The sequence below is a fragment of the Phaenicophaeus curvirostris genome, chromosome 1, assembly GCF_032191515.1.
Source record: "Phaenicophaeus curvirostris isolate KB17595 chromosome 1, BPBGC_Pcur_1.0, whole genome shotgun sequence".
NCBI lineage: Eukaryota > Metazoa > Chordata > Aves > Cuculiformes > Cuculidae > Phaenicophaeus > Phaenicophaeus curvirostris.
The window spans coordinates 130377952-130400392 of NC_091392.1; the positions used below are offsets into that span (position 1 = coordinate 130377952).

A 22441-nucleotide genomic window follows, 5' to 3' on the forward strand; every position below is an offset into this window, starting at 1 on the left:
ATGATTTATATTTTTCTGTTCCTTGCAACACTGTTGGTTACAGGGTTAAGCGGATTGGTAAACTCCCCTTTCTGAAGACTTTCAGATTTTCAAATTTCCATTTGTGACAATGCCTTTGCGAAAAGACCCTCTCCAGCTTTCTTGTAGGCCCCCTCTAGGTGCTGGAATGCTGTTATAAAGTCTCCCCAGGAACTTGTCTTCTCTGCTGAACAACCCAAACTCTTTCAGCCTTTCCTCACAGAAGTGTTCTGTCTCTCTGATCATCTTCGTGGTCCACATCTTTCCATTTTTGAGGGCTCCAGAGGTGGAGGATCCCACCAGAACAGAGTAGAGGGGAAGAATCACCTTTCCTGACCCAAGGGCCACTATTCTTTTGATGCAGCCCAGCATACAGCTGGCTTTCTGGGCTGCAAGCACACATTGCTGCTCATATCCAGTTTTTCACCCACCAGTACTCCCAAGACCTTCTCAGCAGAGATAGGCTCAATTCCTTCATCCCCCAGCCTCTACTGATACCAGGGATTGCCCCTATCCCTGTGCAGGATCTTGCATTTTCAAAATCCCAAACATGTATTTTGCTTTGAGAGCTGCCAAATTTATCTGCACAGGCATTCACATGCACACTAGTCTATCATTACATAGAGATGACTTATGTATGACTTTGCTAGTCAAGACATTTTCACAGCATGGTTCAAAGCAATTTTAAATTTGGCTACCAAAGCCATTTCCACCTTCCTGGAGGGTGTTTCATTTGCTCCTGGAGGACATCGACACTATATTGTTTGCTCACAGCAGAGACAAGAAGGTGTCTGTCACTCCTGTGCCGCACTTGTACGAATCTGGAAGCCTCCCCTTCAGTCCTGCACAAGGCCACAAAGCTTGTGGCACATACTCTCTGTACATGGTCCTTAGTAAGCAGGGGCCAGATAAGCACATCTGCCAACAGGCATCTTTCAAATGGAAATTTCACATACACAGGCAAAACACTCCTTGGGGCAATAAGTGTAGACTCAAAGGAAAGTAGGAGTCTCTTTTGCACTCTGCTTAATTCAACTCATGTCATGACTGAACACTGAATCACCCAGAGCTTTGACACAAATCTACATATGTCTTCTCCATACGGTCACTATACAAAGAACCACTGTTTTCAGGATTTTCAGTCTCTACCAGTTCATTATAGCATAAACAGAAGAGGAATAGGGTTTAGGTGAGACAGATGGAAACAAAAGCTTCATCAATACCTACCATCCCTGTGTCACTCTCTTGCAGGGCAGGTTGTCTCCTCCAGTCTGTCTCTCACTGGAGCAACTTTTTTGTGATATTCTTTCCACCCCTTCAAAGGAAAGCCTGCCTTCTGCCACCCAGCCGTGTTGTTTCATTCCTCTCCCTAGGAGCTACCAGTCTCCAGTTCCTGCTTCTATCTCTTCATATCCACCCTCTTTTGCAGCCCAGATTTCTCCTGTGGCACACACATTGCTTCTCTGAGTGGCAACATCTCTCTGGGGGCTGCTACCTGCCCCAGTGAACAGCAATCAAGCAAACCAACATCAGCAGGTACTTCACCTCTTGGCTACGCTTTTTTTTTAAAAGAAAAACAAATTTTACAAAACATGCTGAAAATAAGCCAGTGAAATCAAGATTACAATCCACCAGAAATATTCTAACCTGTTTTTCAATTAAGTGTTCAGGGAGTTACCGGATCCAGCAGTCACAGCTCCGTGGGCCATGCAGAAGGGTGGCTTGGATGCTCTAAGGGCTGAGCAAACCATCCCTCTCAGGGCCATGGAGAAAGTTGTCTGGTTTCAAATTCTTTGAAACAAGAAATCTGTAACTCTATGTTGGCTGTAGACTGCAAACTTCAGGCAAAGCTGTCCCCAGTGTGTTTTTAGCCTCTTTTTCTCCCAAGGTCTGGAGGACACCTGCTAGGTATTATATGTTTTTTTTTTTTACTAGGAACCATTTTTAGGCTTAGCACACGTTCATCAACCATTGTTACTATGTAATAAACTTTTTTTTCCATTTCACAGCTGTTTAAATTTATGTTTAATGCCTTAAATCTGGAATTGCTGTTATGTCTATGTTAATCCTTCCTATCGCTTTTTCTTCAATCCACTTATTGTTCGAAATAGATCCTTTTGAAGATCCTTCAAAATAGAAGCTGCATTTTTGCAGCAAAGTTGGTAATATGTGTATAGACATTTTAAAAACCTCCCCTTCTTTTGTAACTGTAAGAGTTCTTGAAACCCGAACACCTTAATTAACTGAATTTATTAGCCCCCTACAACAGTCATCCATGTTGGAGTGCTAGGATGAATTATGCGTTTAGTTTGAAAAACTTTCCTGGTGCTAACATTCCTTTGCAATGTTGATGCAAAATTCAACCTTTCAAAGTATTGCTGAAGACCTGAACACCATTTCTTAACATACTTTGGAAACACTATGCAAGATAGGGGAATGGTTTAGTATTTGATAGAGGGGCATGGTTTAGTTTAGTATTTGATACGATTGGTTGGACTCGATGATCCACTGGGTCTTTTCCAACCTGGTGATTCCACGATTCTATAGAAACAAAATATTTAATATGTATTACATTACAGTCAAACTACAAAGTAACTCATTAGGAAAGTTCATTAAAGTAGAGCATGTCATAAAAAAAATGAAGTGCTTTTTGGTTGTATTCAGCTTTTCACTGGTCTTGTCATCTGAGTAATATGCACAGCAAATACGTTTATTTCAACACTGTGAGAAGCAATCATTGAAAATTTTTGATATCATTCATATAAGAAAGTCAAATTCTGCAACATATGCCAAAACACACAGATACCACCTGAAACACAGTCTGTGTCAAGCCACAGACTCTTGTTTCTCATTGCTACACAACAGTAACTCACTTCGGTAGAGTGCAGAAGCACATAAGGCACCACGTTACATGTTGTACCACACCAGCTCTTGTTATCCTCTCAGACTCATCCAAAATTATCTTCAAGGAGAGAAATTGTTTCGAAGTTATAAATGTTCTTTATTCTGTCAGCGGGAAGAAAGCTGCTATCCTCTCTACTAATTTATCCCAGCTCTATTTTGATACATAAGAAGATTAAAATCAGTAAATCTGTCTGGTTCGAAAGCAGGCAAACTGCTTTAACACACCATTTCCCATCACTTGTTTTGCTCCTTTTGTTTTTAAACAGATCACAATCCGTGTAGCTGGAGTGGTAAATGTGATGTTTTGGACCTTGGTTTTCACTGTGTTTAATGGCAACTGGGCCAACCTAGTTTACGGGCTTCTGTTATGATAAATACATTAAAAGACAGTGAAGTGCTCTCATACTATGAGGACAGTACTGAGGACAAACAAGGCAAAACTGAAAAGGCATTACAGAATGAGTAATTTGAGTAATCAAATGAGTAATCAATCCTGCAAGGAGCAAATAGTTGGACTCAATGATCCTGGTGGGTCCTTTCCAACTAAAGATAGTCTGATTCTTGTCTGTGAAGCTCCTGCAAACAAGGGGTAGCTTTACCACACATTCTTGAATTTTCCAGGGATTAACATAAACAGCATAGTATTTTAAGCTACAGTAAATAATTCCAAGGAAAATTATAAAAAGGAGGTGTATTCCTACATTTTAACGTTCTGTATCTGCAAGCTTTATTGCCCATTGGGCCAGACTGCTATAAGATAGAGTCTAGGTGACTAAGGGACTTCAGATTTATTTTCAGAGTCATATGGTTAATGGAAAATAAATCTCACTGAAACCGGACAGAGCACAAAATCTACTTGTCTACCTTGTTTTTTTCAATGTGCAGCTTAGAGCAAACAAAACCAAAATACAGCTCCTTCCTTGACTATTACACCTTTTATTTATCATCTAATGCTTCTGTTTCAAGGAGATAGACATGCCCCACATACTTACGCTTTTTCAATTTCTCCTCAAGTTAGAAACTTGCTGGAGCAAATGGATGCTCCCTCCGAAGACAGAACAGAGTGGCTGTATCAGCTCCCCATGTTCCCGATGCATACACCAGTACAGCACAGCCAGAATAGGAATATTGGAATGTACTTCCCCTAGGGCTAGAAAGAAATAAAGATAGAAAGAAAAATAATAATTATAGAATCATAGAATCACCAGGTTGGAAGAGACCCAACGGATCATTGAGTCCAACCATTCCTAACAACACTAAACCATGCCCCTCAGCACCTCATCCACCTGTGCCTTAAACACCTCCAGGAAAGGTGACCATAATGATAAAACAATATACAAAACAAGCAATGCACAATGCAATTGCTCACTACTCGTTGACCAATGCCCAACCCATCCCTCAGCACCAATCCCCCAGCCAAGTGCCCTCAGTTTATGTACTAAGTATTGTGCTATGGTATGGAATACTCTTTGGCTAGTTGGTCAGCTGTCCTGGCTATGCTCCCTCCCAGCTTTTTGTGCATCTCCTCAGTGGCAGAACATGGGAATCTGAAAAGCCCTTGATTTAGCATAAACACTACTTAGCAACAACTAAAAACGTTAGTGTTCTATCAACATTATTCTCATACTAAATCAAAATACAGCACTATACCAACTACTACAGGTAGGAAGAAGTATCACGTCAATCACAATGTCCACTAGAACAGCATTATCTGGGATTACATGCTCATCAAGGCATCTTTGTTCAGGATCATTTTCAAAAATTGCAACAAACTAACATGAATGAGCATTGCTTTTCAGGGTGTTGCAACTAAATTCCAGATTAGACTGAGAATCCACTTTTATGCATCTTTTTTTGCAGAACAAACCCCATCAAACTGTGAGCTTGAGAAGAAAATATTACTTTCCTTCAAAACATAGTACAAAATGGTTTTGTGAGTCATCACCATTAGCTTAAAAGTTTAATTAAAAAAAAAAATCACAAGAAAAAGGAAAATATGGTAAATGCTACTTCTGTACAGGAAAATGCACTTCAGGGTATACAGATTACAGTAATTCAGATGCCAGTAGGTTAAGAATCAATCTGTAAGTGTTAGTTGTACCAGATTAATGAATCATCTGTAGTGTTTGCCCAGATTTGCTCTTCCTTTCAGCAATTTATCAACTGTAGCATTCTAGAAAAATAAGAGCTTAACAAATTCTGTTTATGCTGCTTTTTTCACACTACTGTTGTCATCTATATTTATTTAAATGATGTTCCTCATTTCTAACATTTTCCCTGGGGCTTGAGGAACAGGTGTTCAGATATTGCTCCAAGCTGTCAAAAATGAAACTGGCAATTATTTTAACAGATACAAGGCTAAGGAAACACAAGAAAGTTGTAATTTTGAATCATTAAACACCACATAGGATTTGTTAGACTACATTATCATTACCCAAAGACTATTTTAATTCAGATTCCATCATAAACACAAAATGGGATGGTGGTCACGGTAAGACTGATACTAGAGACTTGGATTTGAGTTCTTACATCCAAAGCATTTATTTGCAAATCTAAAGAAATTACATTGGCTCTGAGCCAAAACCAATCAAGATTGGTTTTTCTCCTTCTCCTGGGCCCAAAATTATGGGAACAATTGCTCTGAAGAGACCAGTTTGATATCCTGTGTTGGGAAGAGCACACAACTATGTAGAGTTGTTCCACTTCATCCTTCTGACTTTCTGTATAAACCTGATACACGTGGTGAATCATTATCATTTATTTTCTCATCAAGCAGCAACACTAGTTTATTGTACACTGGAACAACGCAAGTAGATGCCACCTGTTATTTATAGTTGGCTCTGTAATAGAAAGTGCATATTCAACTGTCTGTTTCTTCTGATAAATTCCAATAGACTGTGGTTTGCTCCTAAGTAAGTTTGCATAGAAATACTTATTTCAGGGGCAAGATCTGATCAACACTAAGGAAAAAAGAGGCACTATGACTTAACAGTTTTGAAAAATGGGAAAAAAAACCTTGAACAATTTCAAGGAAATCACAGCTTCTTGCTGGCTGAATAATCATCACGGGTTAGGCCTATCTCATGGCCTAAATGAACAAAACACAATTTATTAACCTTCTAAAAAGATGTTTTTAATTAAAAGCAAAAGCTCCAAAAATATTTTGTTTAAAAAAACCCATTTAACAGTAAAACAATAAATGCATTCCACTGTCGAACAAAGTAAAATAAAAGACAAATGAACACAAGTTACAGGTACTTTCTTCATATTCAAAATTTCCTATCTTACAACTGAATCCAGCACAAGGATGTTCACTCACCTTCTCTACAAAGGACCAGCTTTGACCACTGCCACACTTACCGAGAGTTGTATTTTCTGCACTTTGTTTTAAGTTTGGCCTCTGTATATTACTGCAAACATTCACTACAGAAATGGAAAAAGCAAGTATAGCGAGATTCAAATTGAAAAGTAGGACTAAAACAACTGATAAAACTGAAAAGAGTTTACGCTTCCCATCAGCTGCAGAAAACACAGAGCCAGAAGTTGTCGATACTGAAGTGACTCCAAGAAACAGGAATACTGAGAAACATTGTTAACTCAATAAATTAACTTATAATCATTTACCCCTATTAACAAATAGACAATGGAAATGTAGTAAGTGCAGTAGTTCCTCAGTGAGCCCTCTTCCAGGGAACACTAGGCCATGCATGTCAGAAACTGACTTAAGACGTCACCTTTAATCTCAGAAAAGGGCACTGAATCTGCTCTTCCTGACTAATTATAACCGATCACCCCTTCCTAAACTAATTTATATACTGTAAATAGACATATTTGTGGCATGGACACAACACCTTATGGAACTACTACAAAATCTAAATAGGGGAATTCTCACAGCCATCATTTGGTCAGTTCATTTGCACCATAAAGCTGCATAATTCTGTGATAAAAAGCTGCATTATTCTGGGATAAAAAGAAAGAACACTGTCCTTTATTAACAGAACAGCAGTTATACCCTCATACTGCTGGTCCAGTTACACAGAAAGTATAAGGATCCCCAAGACGGCATACTGACTCTTTACAAAAACCCAGAGTCAACAACTGCCATATGAACTAACATCTGTAAACAGGACAAATGTTTGAGACAATGTGAATGCAGACATTAAAGCCAAAGCAGTTAATGTCAGGGAGTCACAGATGAAATAAAAAGGCAACCAAAAAATCCTGTTCATGGCCCTGTTGCTCCCCTCCCGCCCCCTCTTTCTTATTTTACAAAATATCTAAACCATACTTGTCTCTGTCTTTCTAAAGATGGGGAGAATTACTTGATATGTTAAAACAGAATCATAGAATCATAGAATAACCAGGTTGAAAGAGACCCACCGGATCATCGAGTCCAACCATTCCTATCAAAGTATTCCTATCAAAGTATTCCTATCAAAATATTATAATCAAGATTTTTTTCCCAAAGAAGCCTACTCTAATGAGCATCTAATTAAAAAGCCCCCTCAATATAGATGTGTCCTTATGCAAAAAAATCCTGCTTTAACTGTTAATATAATATATATATATACACACACACACACATATATATACATGCTTTCCCTGTGAAAAACTTTCGATTCTCTTCGGATACCTCTTTGAGCATTCAAACACACTTCAATGTTAAACCACTGTAAATAATATTAGGCTGAACAAGATCAGTGCCAATGCAACACTGGAACAGCACCTGCTCCTACAGTTCATAGTAAGACCCTGGAAGTAGAAGAGATGATTAACAAAGCAGTATGTACGAAGTCTTAAATCTAATCTTAAAGTAAAAAACTGAATGTAAGAATAAGGCACAAAAATTGCTTGCTAAGAAAAGAGTATGTGCTATTTTGGAGTACAAATCACTAACTTCCAGGATTAATAATCATTGCTTTCTCTTAATTGTCTGTAAAAGCTGAGATTAACTGCTAAAATACAATGAGGAAAAGGAAAAATAAACCTGGCATTTTGACAGTTCACAAAAAAGGATTTGATTAACTTCTAAAATGTACAAGTTTTATAAACTGCATTTCATGTACTGGGGGCAAAAAAAGCAAATAATCTTTTGTCTGTTCTCTCAATTTGGGTATAATTTCTAACCACATTACTGTAGTGTACTCCATAAATTCAGTTGTGTGTTTGACAAAATCTTCCAAAAACAGACTGGCGGATATCTGTGTTTGCAAGGACAGGCGAAAGAACCCTGAAACTACTAACAACTGATGACTGGGAAAATACCAATTGGTCACCATGTTTTGTTATGATAGAAACAATGAAGTTGTCACAGAAGATAAATACAAAATAGACTACTGTCGATTTCTATGTAAGAAAAAATGCTGTTACTTGGCCTCTTTTTTGCTTATACATATTTTTCCATATACTGTGTGATGTTTAAACAATAGTTACATTTACACACACACACACATATATATATTTGTATTGTGCAGATATGCATTTTTTGTGCCATGGTAGGGTCTACATGCCAGTATCATAAGCTGTCTTATGAGAGGCACTCTGCCTAAGAATTTATAACCATAAATAGAATTTATAACCATAAATAGAATTTATGACATTTTACATATGTCTGACAAGTACCATCCTTACTTCTGCCACACAACAGACTATGGGCTATTACAATATTGACCCCTCCTTCACATTAAGGATCTGCAGACAAGAGAATCAAAACCTCAGGAGGAGATGCAGCTATTTTTAAAAGATTAAACATTCAAGAATACGTATTTCCTTATATTTATTTTGTAACTGTATTTTTCTAAAACATATTAAAATAGAAAAGATGTTCATCTGATTCATCATACAAAGAAAATACCAACATAGTAATAAAATACTGAAAATATATGAAAGCACCCAAACATTAAAATATTCATATTGGCAAAGACTAAGAATATAATTCTTGCAATTTTACAGTAAAGTGCTATTCAATCCACTCAAATTAAGGAATTGGTATTTTAATAGCATGGTTATTATTAACTTAAGGATACAAATTACTTTGTCACTTTCTCAACAAGACAACCATCCTTTTGTTGGAAGCAAAGCATCTGAGTTGCATGCACATGGAAGCACCCTAAACGACAGCTTCTTAGTAAGCAATGAACAACGCAATTTGCCACGTCTTTTAAAAAACAAAATACTGAGAAACAAACTGAACAGAAACGAGATTAATGAAAATTAAGAAAATGCAGATGCGGTAAAAGCTCATACAAATTAAGAAAGGACAGAAGACTGTGCACCAAACCATTCTGTAGACTTGCCTTTCACATGGTTATTTTTTTAGTAATCATATTGCTGCTTTATTAATCAGTTTACTAATGCATTTTTTAAACTGCCCTTTTCTATTTCCTAGAAATGACACTACATCTACAACACACCAGACAGATACTGTAAGCAAAAAGATAGAAGCAGAGTATGACCTTTATTTTTTCTCAATAATCTCTTCTCATCTATTGAAGTCAGCAGACAAAACTAAATTATCTATTACAAAGCCAATTTGTAGCAAAAATTCCAGTAATTATTTTAAATTTTTAGACCTCATCAAGAGTGAAAATTTTAAATGTATGAAAGATATCATCAGTCTCCTTTTAAATGTTTATGATTTCAATATACATATTTACAAGCAATGACTACAAAGAATCTTTGTTAGCATAAGTTCTCGCTAGCTTCATATACCATTTCTACAACAGTTTCAGAGAAATGGCATATATAACACTTTTATGTAGCCTCCAATAATATTTAATCCTCCTGACTTGATATGCTTTTTTCAATAAATTTATCTGAAATTCAAGCATACTGCACATCTCAGAGTAGTTCTTACATTGACTACTTATTAGCCTTTTTATGAACCATTAATAGGTCATCAAAAGTCAATCCTCATGCTCCTTCTGCAATTTGACTAAGAGTTGCCAGAATAGTGTCTTGACATGTTTATTTCATTACTATCTTTGGAATCAAACAAGGTTTATATTTCTCGTCAATATGGCTGTGTCTATGTTGTTTGGTAGGAAATACTTACAATAACTTTGTGTTCAGGAAAAGCAAAAAAAGTAATTGAACCAAGCATGAAGCCTGAATTACTAACGTGATTACAAGCAACAAATACCTTTCTTTATATGTGCATGTACAAAGATTATATAAAAACTCTGCCTGTACTACATCATTTCTGTAAATTTTCCTGAATCAACAAGTTAACCTTGAGAATATACTTAAGCTGACTGCTTGCACCTTCTATAAGAGCAATTCAGGATATAAGAATAAATATGATGAAAAGAAAAGAAATATTTTATTCAAAGTAGTTAAATAGAAGAAAAAGAAACTAAACAATTTTGAAGTATGTTGTTATATTTGGTTTTCTCCTTCCAGTTCAGTAGTTTTTATGGAGTTGTACAGTGAAAACTGGTCCTAGCTCTAACATCCTCCCCATGCACTGTTTTAAGTGTCAACGTTCAGTAATTTTCTTAGCTGGTCATTCATTTCTTCTTTTATTTCAGCAAATTGTATTATCGTTCATTGTTGTAGGATCATATTTTTGCAGTTCCAGAATCTGAGCGCAGCACCACAATCTCTTCCACTCCAAGCAACCATGACAGGCAGCACATCCAGTGCAAAGCAAATCTTTTTAGCTTCCTGGCCTCATGCAAGGTAGAAGCAGAAGGCAACAACAGTAACTGATAGTAACAATACACCAACTGACAGCTGCTGGAACCAGAGGCAGCGATCAATCTGCTCTTGAAGTCTTTTATTAATTTGGAGTAAATGAGTTAGCTGAAAATAGAAACAGTTTCATTAAATTAGAATCACTGCATATGAAGGCATTTGTTAATTTAGAGTTCTTTAGCCAATAACTATAAACACATTCAAAAAAAAAAAAATAAAAGGGCTTGTCTTAGTGATACCTCTTCTATCAGTACATACTTCAGGAATCTATTCCACTAAAGAAGCTTTGAATCTTCAGAGTTATGGATACCTCATACTGCCTATATCAAGCAGGTAACCTCTCTACACTAGGAAGCAAAAGATATGAGGTGATGTTTACTGATATCCCAGCTCTGTAATGGATATATATATACACATATAGAAAGAATGAGCAAACTGCAATAAAGTATTCTACTAAACCATTACCACTTAGAAAAAACACTAAATCACTGCCACTGATTTAGTTACTTGAACTGCTGAGCTTTCCAAATCATACAATTTACAAAGTACCAAAGAAATTTAGTACAAATTCTTTTTATGTCCACCAGAATTTATAATTTTGCTCACTATTAAGCACAAAGTAATACACTATTACCTGTATATGTAAATCTTCATTGGTTTTTGCTGGAATATTAAGTGTGTTCTCTTTTAACGTCAGAGAAGAAGGTTTACTGCTTTCTACAACATGACACCTGAGCCTGTGGAAGTGGAAAGAAGTATGCACCAAAAATCATAAATGTAACATTGCACGATTAATACAGTCCATCTAACAGTTATTATATGTGCTTTATCATCTGTTCTGGATGATTAATTATCTAAAAGACTAATAAAATTGCAGAATCCTATCACTTGGGTTGGAAGAGACCTTTAAACGTCAGCTAGTCCAATCGCCTTGCAAGGAGCAGGGACTATTGAAATCGAAAAAGCTTCCTAAGTCCATCAATTACACTTTGACAGTTTTTGATATAGAAAGCAAGAACAACACTATGTGCATGCTCAGTTAAAATATATCTTCATCATTTTAAATTCATAGCACAGGATCCACTGGATTATTCAAATACTTACTATCAGAGAGACGCAACAATTTATTGAATGGTAAACAAAATATAAAGGTTTTCTTTCCATTTTAAACATTAGCAATGAGATTGTCTGCTGATGAATATGCAAGAACAGACTTTCAAATGACAATTGAAGGTAGTGGAAAACCTGCACAATTTATAAAATATAGCAGAAGCTCCTCTGATAACATGCAAGTCAATTGGTGTGGGAATGAATTTGTTTGATAAAGAAATGGTTAAATTTAGACTGTAACATTTTTCAAGGAAAAAGAAATGCTGTAATTACTCTGGCAAGACAAAACAAAAAAAAGGGACAAATATGTAGTAACATCTAAGTAGATTCCTTAGATAAATCACTTGTACATGTAATACTAAAGACATAATAATTATGTTCTTGACTACTTTTAATCTAGGTTTAATAAAAAGTAAAGGTCAGTTTTGTATTGATTAGTAATGTACATGCATGTCATGTCATGCAGGTGATAAATTTAATGTAATCACTTAACCTCTCGCTATCATTTCAAAGTCTGTCTTTAAAAAAAATTCCAACATTTATACAAAGAAGCTTAAGGTCTTTCCCCTGATGCACATTTCATTTAATAGGGAAGTAAGGGATAAGCATTTGAAGCAAAGAAAGCGAGAGCAAGACTTAGGCATCAAGCCTCAAAAATATTTTTTCATGTTAATTCTACCATGTGGGGGTAAAGGCAGCTCCAAAAGAAAAAGAAAGTAAAAATAAAAAATGTCTTTTTTAAAGAAGATGAATCAGCATCTTGGTATCACAGCTCTAAGACGCCTAGATGAAAGAATCATTGAATAGTTTGGGTTGGAAGGGATCTTAAAGATCATCTAGTTCCCACACACACACACATGAACATGATAGGTTTTACAGAAATTTTCTGCAGCATCATGATTTTCCATAGCAGAAAGGGAATATTTTTAAATATTGTCTAGAAATCAGTTTTGCATTTGGTATGTCTTCTTTCCTGTGTGTTCTGTTTTAGAAAACTCAAGTGGTAGATTCTTATTAAAAAAAAAAAAAATCTACCATCCATGTGTATTGTCACATGCATTCAAATTTTTCTACAAACGCAACAACAATAAAAAGAAGAGCATGTACAGAATACTAAGACATTTTATGCATTAAAACCACCTTTAATCAGTTAAAATACAACAGAAGCCTCAACAATATACTTCAGTCAGCAAGCACGCACCTGGGTTTGGAGAATCACTATAATCAAGTGCTATAAATCAGCTAAGCGGTAATAGCTAAAAAACCCCCCTGTCAACAGAAAACTATACGCTCACCTATGCTCCATCACTTTGGTCCTAGGGACTTCTTTCCAAAACTGGGTCAGTTCTGGTACACCTGCTCCAGAAGATTGGTCCATTTCTGCTGCCATTATAAGGAAACGATCCTGCAGAGAAGCTGCAAAACCTGCCCTCAAGAGAAAAAAAAAATGCAGAAGTGTCCTTGGATAAAATGACAATATTAAAAGTGCATAGAAGTAAACCAAAGTATCTTAAAATGAGAGATTGCTTATTGCAGGACATAGGACACTGACTTACTAGAAATAAAAATAATGATATTATCTTCACAATGATATTATCTTCAATATTTTGATTACAGTTTTCCCAAATTCTACAGTTTTAAGAGAACTAGTTTCACCTGAACGATTCAAGGACAATCCAGAATTTTGTAAAGAATTCGTTCTTCAGCAAATCCACCTGTCCTTGCAACAACATGGGAAACACGAGTTACCACAGATAAATTCCCACTGTAACAGAGCAAGGCAGCTGACACTCTCGACTTTTTTGTTTTTAAGACAAGAAACAGGATGGGCTGCAGACAACAGCTGTTTATACCTAAGTGGAGTAATAAATCAGTATGGGCAGTTACTCAAATGCTGTCTGACATGCACATAATGTATTTATGTATTTTTTTTTTACACAACTAGTAACACTCATACAAAAACCAAGCAAACATGGATGTCAGTCTTACACCCCAGCAAACAGATACAGAGATTATTATCTAGAGCAGTCAGCTCATTAATAAAGCTTGTCCAGACTTCTTAAAAATTCTATTGTAAGATTTTACTTACCACCATGAAGAGACACTATTATATCCAATGACGTCCCAGGTTCACAGCTGCTGTTACTAGGTTTAACTCTGTACTTTTCAGGAGCAGTTGTTCTCACCTACACAAGATGTAGCAAGGAAACATACAATAAATACACACACAAAGTATGATTGTTTAATAACCTCCCTCATTCTGTAACAACTAAATCCCCATAAACTTAAATATTAAGACATGGTAACGTATACAGTCTTTAAAATACATTCCTTTTCAGGAGTAATCACTAGTATTTCCCTTTTTCCTCTCACTCAACCACTTCCATCCTTTCTTTTCTGGCATATGCTATTTTTCTTTCTTACATTTATACATAAAAAAGTGCCAAAAGTATCAAATAGACTCTGTTAAAAATCTTAATACGAAAGCATGGAAATTTTAGTTATTTGTGTGTGTGCAGAACACAAAAGATGTGGAAAACCAGATCAAGACTCAAATCAACTCGGTATTTCTGAAGCAAGTGTAACTGCTTTCGTTCCTTTGATGTAGATGGAGCAGCATCATTTTTGAACATTACTGACCTGTTGCTAGCCAGGATTTAACAAGGAGAAAAATGCTAGAGAGATCACTTTTCAATGCTCAAACCTTTCATTTTCAGTAAGTATTAAACTCTCAATAAACAACTAACCATTCCCACAGCTCTTTTTCAGTCAGTGCTGAAAAGATTTGTATTGCTGATTGTCCCCTTTGGGGTGATACATATAGGCACAAATTCAGCTAGAAGATTTATTTGATCTGCATCACAACAGAATAAAAAATTTAGACTGATAAGTAGATTTACTCATATTTCTTCAGCCTTACCCAAACCATGAAGAAATTGCACATTTAGTAAAGTAAACCAGGCCACACATGAAATACTTACCTTAAAAGCCACTATGTTTTTAGTGACGTTAGTGAGAACAATCAAGCATTTTTTCTCTCCAGTTTCTTTGGATCCAAAATATAGTTCTTCTGCTGGGCTAATAAGAAATTTTAGAGGAATTAGTTTGTTCAAATTATCTTTAACTGAACATACCTACAAGAAAATTAAATACTTTCAACCCTGCAGCTACAGTCACTGTAAACAGATTTTTGTCAAAATGGCTGTGAAAACAAAATGCAGAAATTTTGTAGTGAGGCTTAGGGTTGACTCATGACCACAAGTGAACGTAGATACAGCACTTGATTACTGCCCTTGACTATTTCCCACCTGGAAGAACATGGCCACCTGCAAAAGCAGGAATAGCCAAAAGACATATACAGTCACTTCAGCCACTACATATCATAGCAGTATGTTAAAGGACAACGTGATTTAATTTATGTTAGTATTAAAGAATATAAGGTGTGACAGACAGTATTTTCCACCTCATACACCTATTCTTGTAATAGGTGCACACATAAAAGGAGCAGCCAGATTATCTGAGTGGCAATCATTTCAACCACTACTGCTAAATCCGCTTGTACTTATGAGTCAGTCTTCATGTACTTCTGGAGACGCATGCATAAATAGTTTTTTGGTTGGTTTTAATATTCTTGTGCAATTAGGAGATTCATGCACGAAACCTTTTACACCATATCAAACTAACACAATTCATTTTATAGTAAGCACTCAAATGAACACTACTAGGAAAAAAATCAGGACATGCTCATATACTACAAGTTAAGGAGAAACTCAAGTAAAGTGTTTTCTATAAATATGTCACATTAGAAGTACATAGAGCACTGCCATACCATGCAGTACTACCCAATTGCATACTCTTGACAGAAAGCCTTTTCCTAAAAAAGTTATTTTTTTTTCCTTCCCCCATTTTTAGAATGGTCATTTCACATTAGCTTGACCTCCTCCTCAAAAGGCCTCCTTTCTTCTCTCACTTAAACAAACCAGTGCATTAGTAGAGAAGAAAAATCTCTGGTGCTTCAAGGGCTAGCCTGAATGCCTGTTCTAGACACTGAATCCAATGGTGACTCTGTGTGTGTGTGTGTGTGTGTGTGTGTGTGTCTGTTTTACAATCCATGAGGTAGTGCACAGGACAAGATTTTATTTTTTTTTCCTTTTTGGTGGGGAAGAAGGAAATGTGCTAAGTGAGACAGAAAGCAATGAGTTTAAAACAGATTAACAGGGCAACCGTACCCTCCTCTTCTCTTAGCCTTTTTTCCTGTTCCCAAATTCTCAACTTATGTAAACAACAGCAGCAGGAAAGGAAGAGTGTATATAGAAAGAATTTTCATTATCTTAATATTGTACTATTGCAGTTGTGCAATTTAGCAATTGCAAGATGAACTGTACGTGAGGCAGAAAAGCATTGACTAGCAGCAAAACAAGCCACAAAGAACTCAAGGAAAGGAACCTTCCAAGAGAGGCTGATCTTCCTTGTTCCACTACCAACTGTAGCTACTGACAAAAAAAAAAACCAAAAAAACCCCCCAAAAAAACCACAACAAAAAAAATTATAGTCCACTGCTCTACGTCTGTTGTCTGAGAACTGCATCTGAGAGTGGGGGGGTGTAATTGGTGAGAGGGAGGGGTGTTTTCTTTTAAATGTGCACCCAACCTTTTTTCTATTTTTATAGAAACACTCCTTTCCTTATTCTGATGTGTGTGGGGTAATGCTTTCAGCTTGTACTAGAAATTATCATCTCAATATACAAGAGAAGCTCATCTTCTGCCAGACATTGCACGTAAACTGCTACTTTTTGTCTTACCAAATATATTCATATATTGAGGATGAAGGTCAATAAAGACCAGACTTTCATACTAAAGTACATAAGGCAACAGCAACTGTGCTGTAAACCACAAAGAGACAGATGACTGGTGAGCATGGGTAGAACCATGAGAAAGAGTGCAAATACCCAGCTTCGGTCATGCAACAAAGCCAACAAGCACTAAGCAGTGAAAGGCCAGTAATATCCTGCAGGATACCTAAGGAGGCCTTGCTGAGACTTCTGCAAAAGTAGTTACAGATGCACAGAACGGCTGCTGGTTCTCCCTGACTGACTTCATGGTCCAAGAGCTGCTCTGCCCCAGTTTCCCAGTCAGGCTCCAGGCTGCTCCCTTCATAGGGCACCAGTGGTATCAGCAAGTATAAGAGCTACTGACAGGGGCAGAGCTTATAGTCTCAGAGACAGGTGCCTGTGACTAGTTACAAAGGACAATGAACTGAAATATATTGAATTTTGATATATAGTGTCCTAAGAAAGATTCCAAGGAAATAAAAACTAGTTCTAGCTTCTACAGAGTTAGATTATTAATAAAGAGTAAGAACCAAGCATATTCTCAAGAGTTTACTAAAAAAAAAAAAAAAGACAAACAAAAAAAAAGAACAAGGACAACAGACACTAGTAATTCAGGAATTTATTTTCCATGACAGCAAGACTCTAAGAATTAGCATCTCTATACTCTAACTTTACTCTTCAATATAATTTACATGAACTCTGACACTTCAATTCCAATGGTAGAACATGAAATTCTTTAAGAGAAAAAAGCAAGAGGGGGGCAGGAGGCACATGAGCAAGGGTCTGAAGTGTTTGGAGTTGTTTTCTTTCTGTTCTATTTTTTGTTTGTTCGTTCTTGTTTTTGTTTTTTGTGTTTCTTTTTTTTTTTAAGAATGTGTGGTTGCTAGTTTTGATAGTTTTTTTGGCTTTTGGCCAAAATGAGTGTGCTTTTGTCTTGCCATACAAGAAACTAGTCTATGCAGAGGAGGTTTCTGTAAAGGGACTACAAAGATAATTTTCATTTACAAAACAGGAAAACTTGACAGATAGAAAATATTTTCTTATGCTAATGAGCATGTCACTATTCAAATTCATTCCAAAACTAATCAGTGCTTCAAAAATAACTATTTAATTACCTACACATTAGGTATTTTCTTCATTCACCTAACAGCAAAATGAAAGTGAAAAAAATAGTTAATTTCTATAAAAGCATCTTAACCTGACAAGCAGTGAAATGAAATAAATTATATTGGCCAATTTATTTTCCCGTAGTTTAATGATAAAAGCAGACTAACTGCAAGATGTAAGCATCTTGAGTAACAAAGTCTTCTAAGCAGATGTGCCATTTATACAGAGCACTTCCTACACAAAATAAACTTGACCCATTTATTAAATTCATCTGGCGCCAGCTACTGGTGTAGACATTTACACCATCTTAAGGTAAAAGAATTCAAGCAAGATTTAACTTTGAAAGTCATCTTAGGAAATGCATTGCTTTTTCTTAAGCCAATGTGATGTCAAACTATTGCTCTCATTACAGATATGCACAGGTTTAATTAAATTCCACAATAGTTTCTCAATATAAATGAAATCATTAAGTGCTTCTACTATTCTGTGTAATGTACAGCTACTCATTAGTGCAAAAAGCCTCCCAATGGTGACAACAAAAGATTCATGGATAACATGCAAAACTAGAAAAACTTTGAGCTTTGTAAAAATTCTTCAAAGGATGTTTAACTTGTTTTCCTCTAATAGTCTGAAAAAACAGCTTATTTTGAAAATCAATTAGTTCAGTACTCAAATAGCCAAGGCATATGGTAAAAAAAAGTTAAACAACATTGTTACCTGATATGTAATAAAGGTCCTTTAAAAGTGGTTAATGCTTTCTTTGCATTTTTTGGTTTTACCTCTGTTTTGTCAGTTTCCTCTGATTTGGAAATTTGTTCTATAGAATTCACCTAAGTAAAAATGACATTTACAATGATTAACTAGAAACGTGGGTTACATGTCACAGAATCACATAGGCACTTCACAGAATGAGAAGTCTTATTTCAAGATTTTATACATTACAGATGAAGCAATATGCATTCATTCCCTGAAGCTGCTTCAAGTCCACTGAATAAAATTATAGAAGTTCCACAATGTACAAAACATGCATGGAACAAAACTCCTGCTTTGTTTCTTTCCATGTATTTTCCTGATGCCCAAGTTGGTTATGTTTGAAAAATCCAAACACATTAAGTTACAGCACTTCAAATATTTAAGATTAAGCACTGATGTTATTCTTCCAGTGCAAAACTTTGTAGTTAAGAGACACCCCAATACAATCACTGCAAAAACGAACAGAAAACACAGTATCAATTCCACACTTTATTGTATTGCAGAGATACTAAGCGTGTCTTCGCCGCTTTCAGAGGGAACTTGTAAGCACTGGAAAGCTGAAAAAGCAACAATGCTGATTGAATTGGTGCATCCAAAACTGCAGATATTGTAGGTTGAGGGTTTTCCTCTGTTACATTAAGAAAATAAATGTCAGCAGGCCTGAACATATTACAAAAATCAAAAGAATTCTGGAATTAAGTGCAAAATGGGATAGAGGAATATAGAAAACTAAAAGTAGTGACATCATGATTCAAGATCCATTAGCTGCACAGTTTGCTTAGTCTTGTTTTTATTCCACTTAAGAGAGACAGAAGAATTCAGTTTATGTAAATTTGAAATACGGGAATGAGAATAATATAAAATTTTATAGAAAATAGGTTTCATAAAAAGAAACCACATGAGAATTCAATTTTTTCCCCTATAATTACAGTTAAAGGTTTGGATGCAAATATACTACCTGTGTTGTGTTTTATTCCACATACATCTTAAGATTAAAAGATAAAAATATCATTACAGCACATGTTAAAGGTAAAGAATCATAGAATCATAGAATAACCAGGTTGGAAGAGACCCACCGGATCATCAAGTCCAACCATTCCTATCAAACACTAAATCACGCCCCTTAGCACCTCGTCCACCTGTCCCTTAAACACCTCCAGGGAAGGGGACTCAACCACCTCCCTGGGCAGCCTGTTCCAGTGCCCAATCACCCTTTCTGTGAAAAATTTTTTCCTAATGTCCAGCCTAAATCTCCCCTGGCGGAGCTTGAGGCCATTCCCTCTTGTCCTGTCCCCTGTCACTTGGGAGAAGAGGCCAGCACCCTCCTCTCTACAACCTCCTTTCAGGTAGTTGTAGAGAGCAATGAGGTCTCCCCTCAGCCTCCTCTTCTCCAGGCTAAACAACCCCAGCTCTCTCAGCCGCTCCTCATAAGGCCTGTTCTCCAGCCCCTTCACCAGCTTTGTTGCTCTTCTCTGGACTCGCTCCAGAGCCTCAACATCCTTCTTGTGGTGAGGGGCCCAGAACTGAACACAGTATTCAAGCAGCGGTCTCACCAGTGCCAAGTACAGAGGGAGAATAACCTCCCTGGACAAGGCTTCTACAGGAAAGGCACTTAAGCTTCCTCTACTCTCTGCAAAGAAACAGGCCCTTCTATGGGATAAGGGGAGGCATACATACACAAAATAAATCAGACTAATTCTTAGTGATGCAAGAGTCTGCGTATAAAGACTGGTAATGCAGTAAATAATGCAGTCAATGATACTTCACAGATCATTTTAAATCTGTCAATTTGGAAGTATGCCTTATTAAAATGAGTATATTTAGATGGCCAAGTAAAAATAATTCACTTGGAAATAAGGAACGCCAACCACTTAGAGACAATAAAGAAGTATTTCTGAAAAACATTTTGGAAAAACAACATAGCATTAAAGTAGTAAAAAACAGCGTACTTGCTGTGGAAGAAATAGCAAGTACTATTTTTAAGTATGTGAGCAGAGTAATAGTGAGTTGAAGCAAAACAATAGTCTGCTTTTTACAGAAAAAAAATAACAACAATGGTCTGAAATTTTACAAGTGTTTTAAGGGTAAAGCCTTAAATGAGCTTTAAGATTAATTGATAGGATAGTAATTGGTATAAGCATAAATGGCAATCTTAATTCATTCAGAAGACTGAAGAGCAGCTTGATCAGACTGTATGAAACAGAAAATACAATAAACCAAATAATCATTTTTAAGAGTGAAAAAAACCCCCAAAAATTACCTTAAGAAGAAAGTTTCAGTTAGCCAAACAAATTAAATGTGCACACACACACACAGTGACACTATTAAGCATCAGAGGCAACTCTCACACTGACAAGGAATCCTCCAAACTTCCACATCCAAGAATCAGAGCTTGGAAGATGGACTACAACCAAACTAAGCCACTGAGTTTAATGGTTAAGAAGAAACAATGGCTATGGAATGCTTCCTTTTGACCTTACAGTCAATGAATTTACCTCTTTTGAATATCTGGCCAAGTTGCAACGAACAGCTGGACTACTTAAAAGTGAGCTGTGTTTCAAATCACTGACAAATTTAAAACAGTAAATGAAACTGGAAGTGTAATAATTAAGTATTCTACTTCATTAAACAGAAGTTTTGCAATTTATATTCCAAAATTAATTATGGCACTAAAGTGGCGATTTTCAGCCTTTTCCTACTATTTTCAAGAGCAATATCTCCACTATCATGGCACATTAATAAATATCACTTTGTATGGACTTGTAAAAGAACGCCTGATATTTCTGAATAGCCACCGATGCAGAAAGACTATATTGTAGAACAGGAATTGCAGATTAGGGATACAATTTCTTTGGAGACTAAGTCTGAAACTTCTGTTGAGATTTTATCAATAATTTAAGAAAATAAATTAATAACCAGCAAAGTATAAATAATTAATATTTTCTCATGTACATATTCACTCAAGCATCTGAGAAAAACAATGTACTTTAAGATGTAGACCTCTAGATATACCAAGATGAAAAATAAACCAACTAGAAAGAAAAAACCTTTCAAAACAAGTCACAGAAGCCCTTTAAATTTTACTGTACAATGCATTATATGCCAGAGGTACACTAAATATTTGGTCTGCATTTTACTCAGAAGCATGAAACTGGTCTTAACAGGCTAAGAAGCAAGACTGAAGCTGCAAGTACAATTTTCAGTTTTACTGGGTTCCTCTGTCAAGCTGGAAGGGAGAAAAAATTTAAAAATAAAAATCAACACGCAAAGTAAAAACTCAACAAGAAAAAAAAACTATACGCCTCCTGCCCCTGTCTGTAAACATTTAGCTAGTCTTGCCTCAATCTTCAGTTAGATACCTTTTTCTGATTAAGGTTTTGCTCTTCATTCGGCTCCCCAGCCTCCTTGGTGTCCGCATCAATTTCTTCTTTACTTTCATGCTCATCTTCACTAGTAATGGGTCCGTTTTCACATAAAGGAGTTTGAAAATCATCATCAACTAATGGAGGATAACTGTACTTGAAAGAATCCTAAAATATTAAGTAGATTTTTAAAGGACCAGTTATTTAGGAGGATGAGAAGTTACTTTTTCTAAAGGAAAATACTATAAATTTTCCTCCCAACGACTTGTAAGTTTCATTTATCCATTTTTAATTGGACCCTTGTGTTTTTATTTCATCATTAACAGGCAAATAAATGCAGTCAACCTGATGAAGCCACCAAATTATACCGAATGTTTTTATTTATAGTCACAGCAGAACTGTAGAATCTAGGCTATTGAGGGTTAGCACCCAGCCTTAATGCTGCAGTTTGGTTCTTGGCTCTAGGAAACATGGTTTAAAACTTTTGAGATATTCTTTAAAAGTATCTGTCAAATGATGAAAAACTTCAGTTCTTTGCATTTTGGTTTCACAGGAGCCACAGGTTAAAAACTAAAACAAAACCACAAAAGAATCAAACAATCTCTCAACTTTAACAGATTGTGGACCTTTAACATATCTTGCAACTCAGACCTCAGTATTG

General features: G+C 36.1%; 1 protein-coding gene across 1 annotated transcript in view; it reads right to left on the bottom strand.

Moving 5' to 3' along the window:
• Positions 1 to 8643: 8643 nt before the first annotated feature.
• MOSPD2 (motile sperm domain containing 2) overlaps positions 8644 to 22441 on the bottom strand; it is a 36112-nt gene continuing 22314 nt past the window's right edge. Inside the window, exons 9-15 of the mRNA XM_069874524.1 lie at positions 21778 to 21948; positions 18383 to 18495; positions 14709 to 14805; positions 13817 to 13913; positions 13023 to 13152; positions 11252 to 11354; positions 8644 to 10725 (exon numbers count right to left, since the gene is read on the bottom strand). Coding sequence (XP_069730625.1) covers positions 10594 to 10725; positions 11252 to 11354; positions 13023 to 13152; positions 13817 to 13913; positions 14709 to 14805; positions 18383 to 18495; positions 21778 to 21948 — 843 coding nt within the window. The 3' untranslated portion in view covers positions 8644 to 10593. The remainder of the gene's footprint in view (positions 10726 to 11251; positions 11355 to 13022; positions 13153 to 13816; positions 13914 to 14708; positions 14806 to 18382; positions 18496 to 21777; positions 21949 to 22441) is intronic.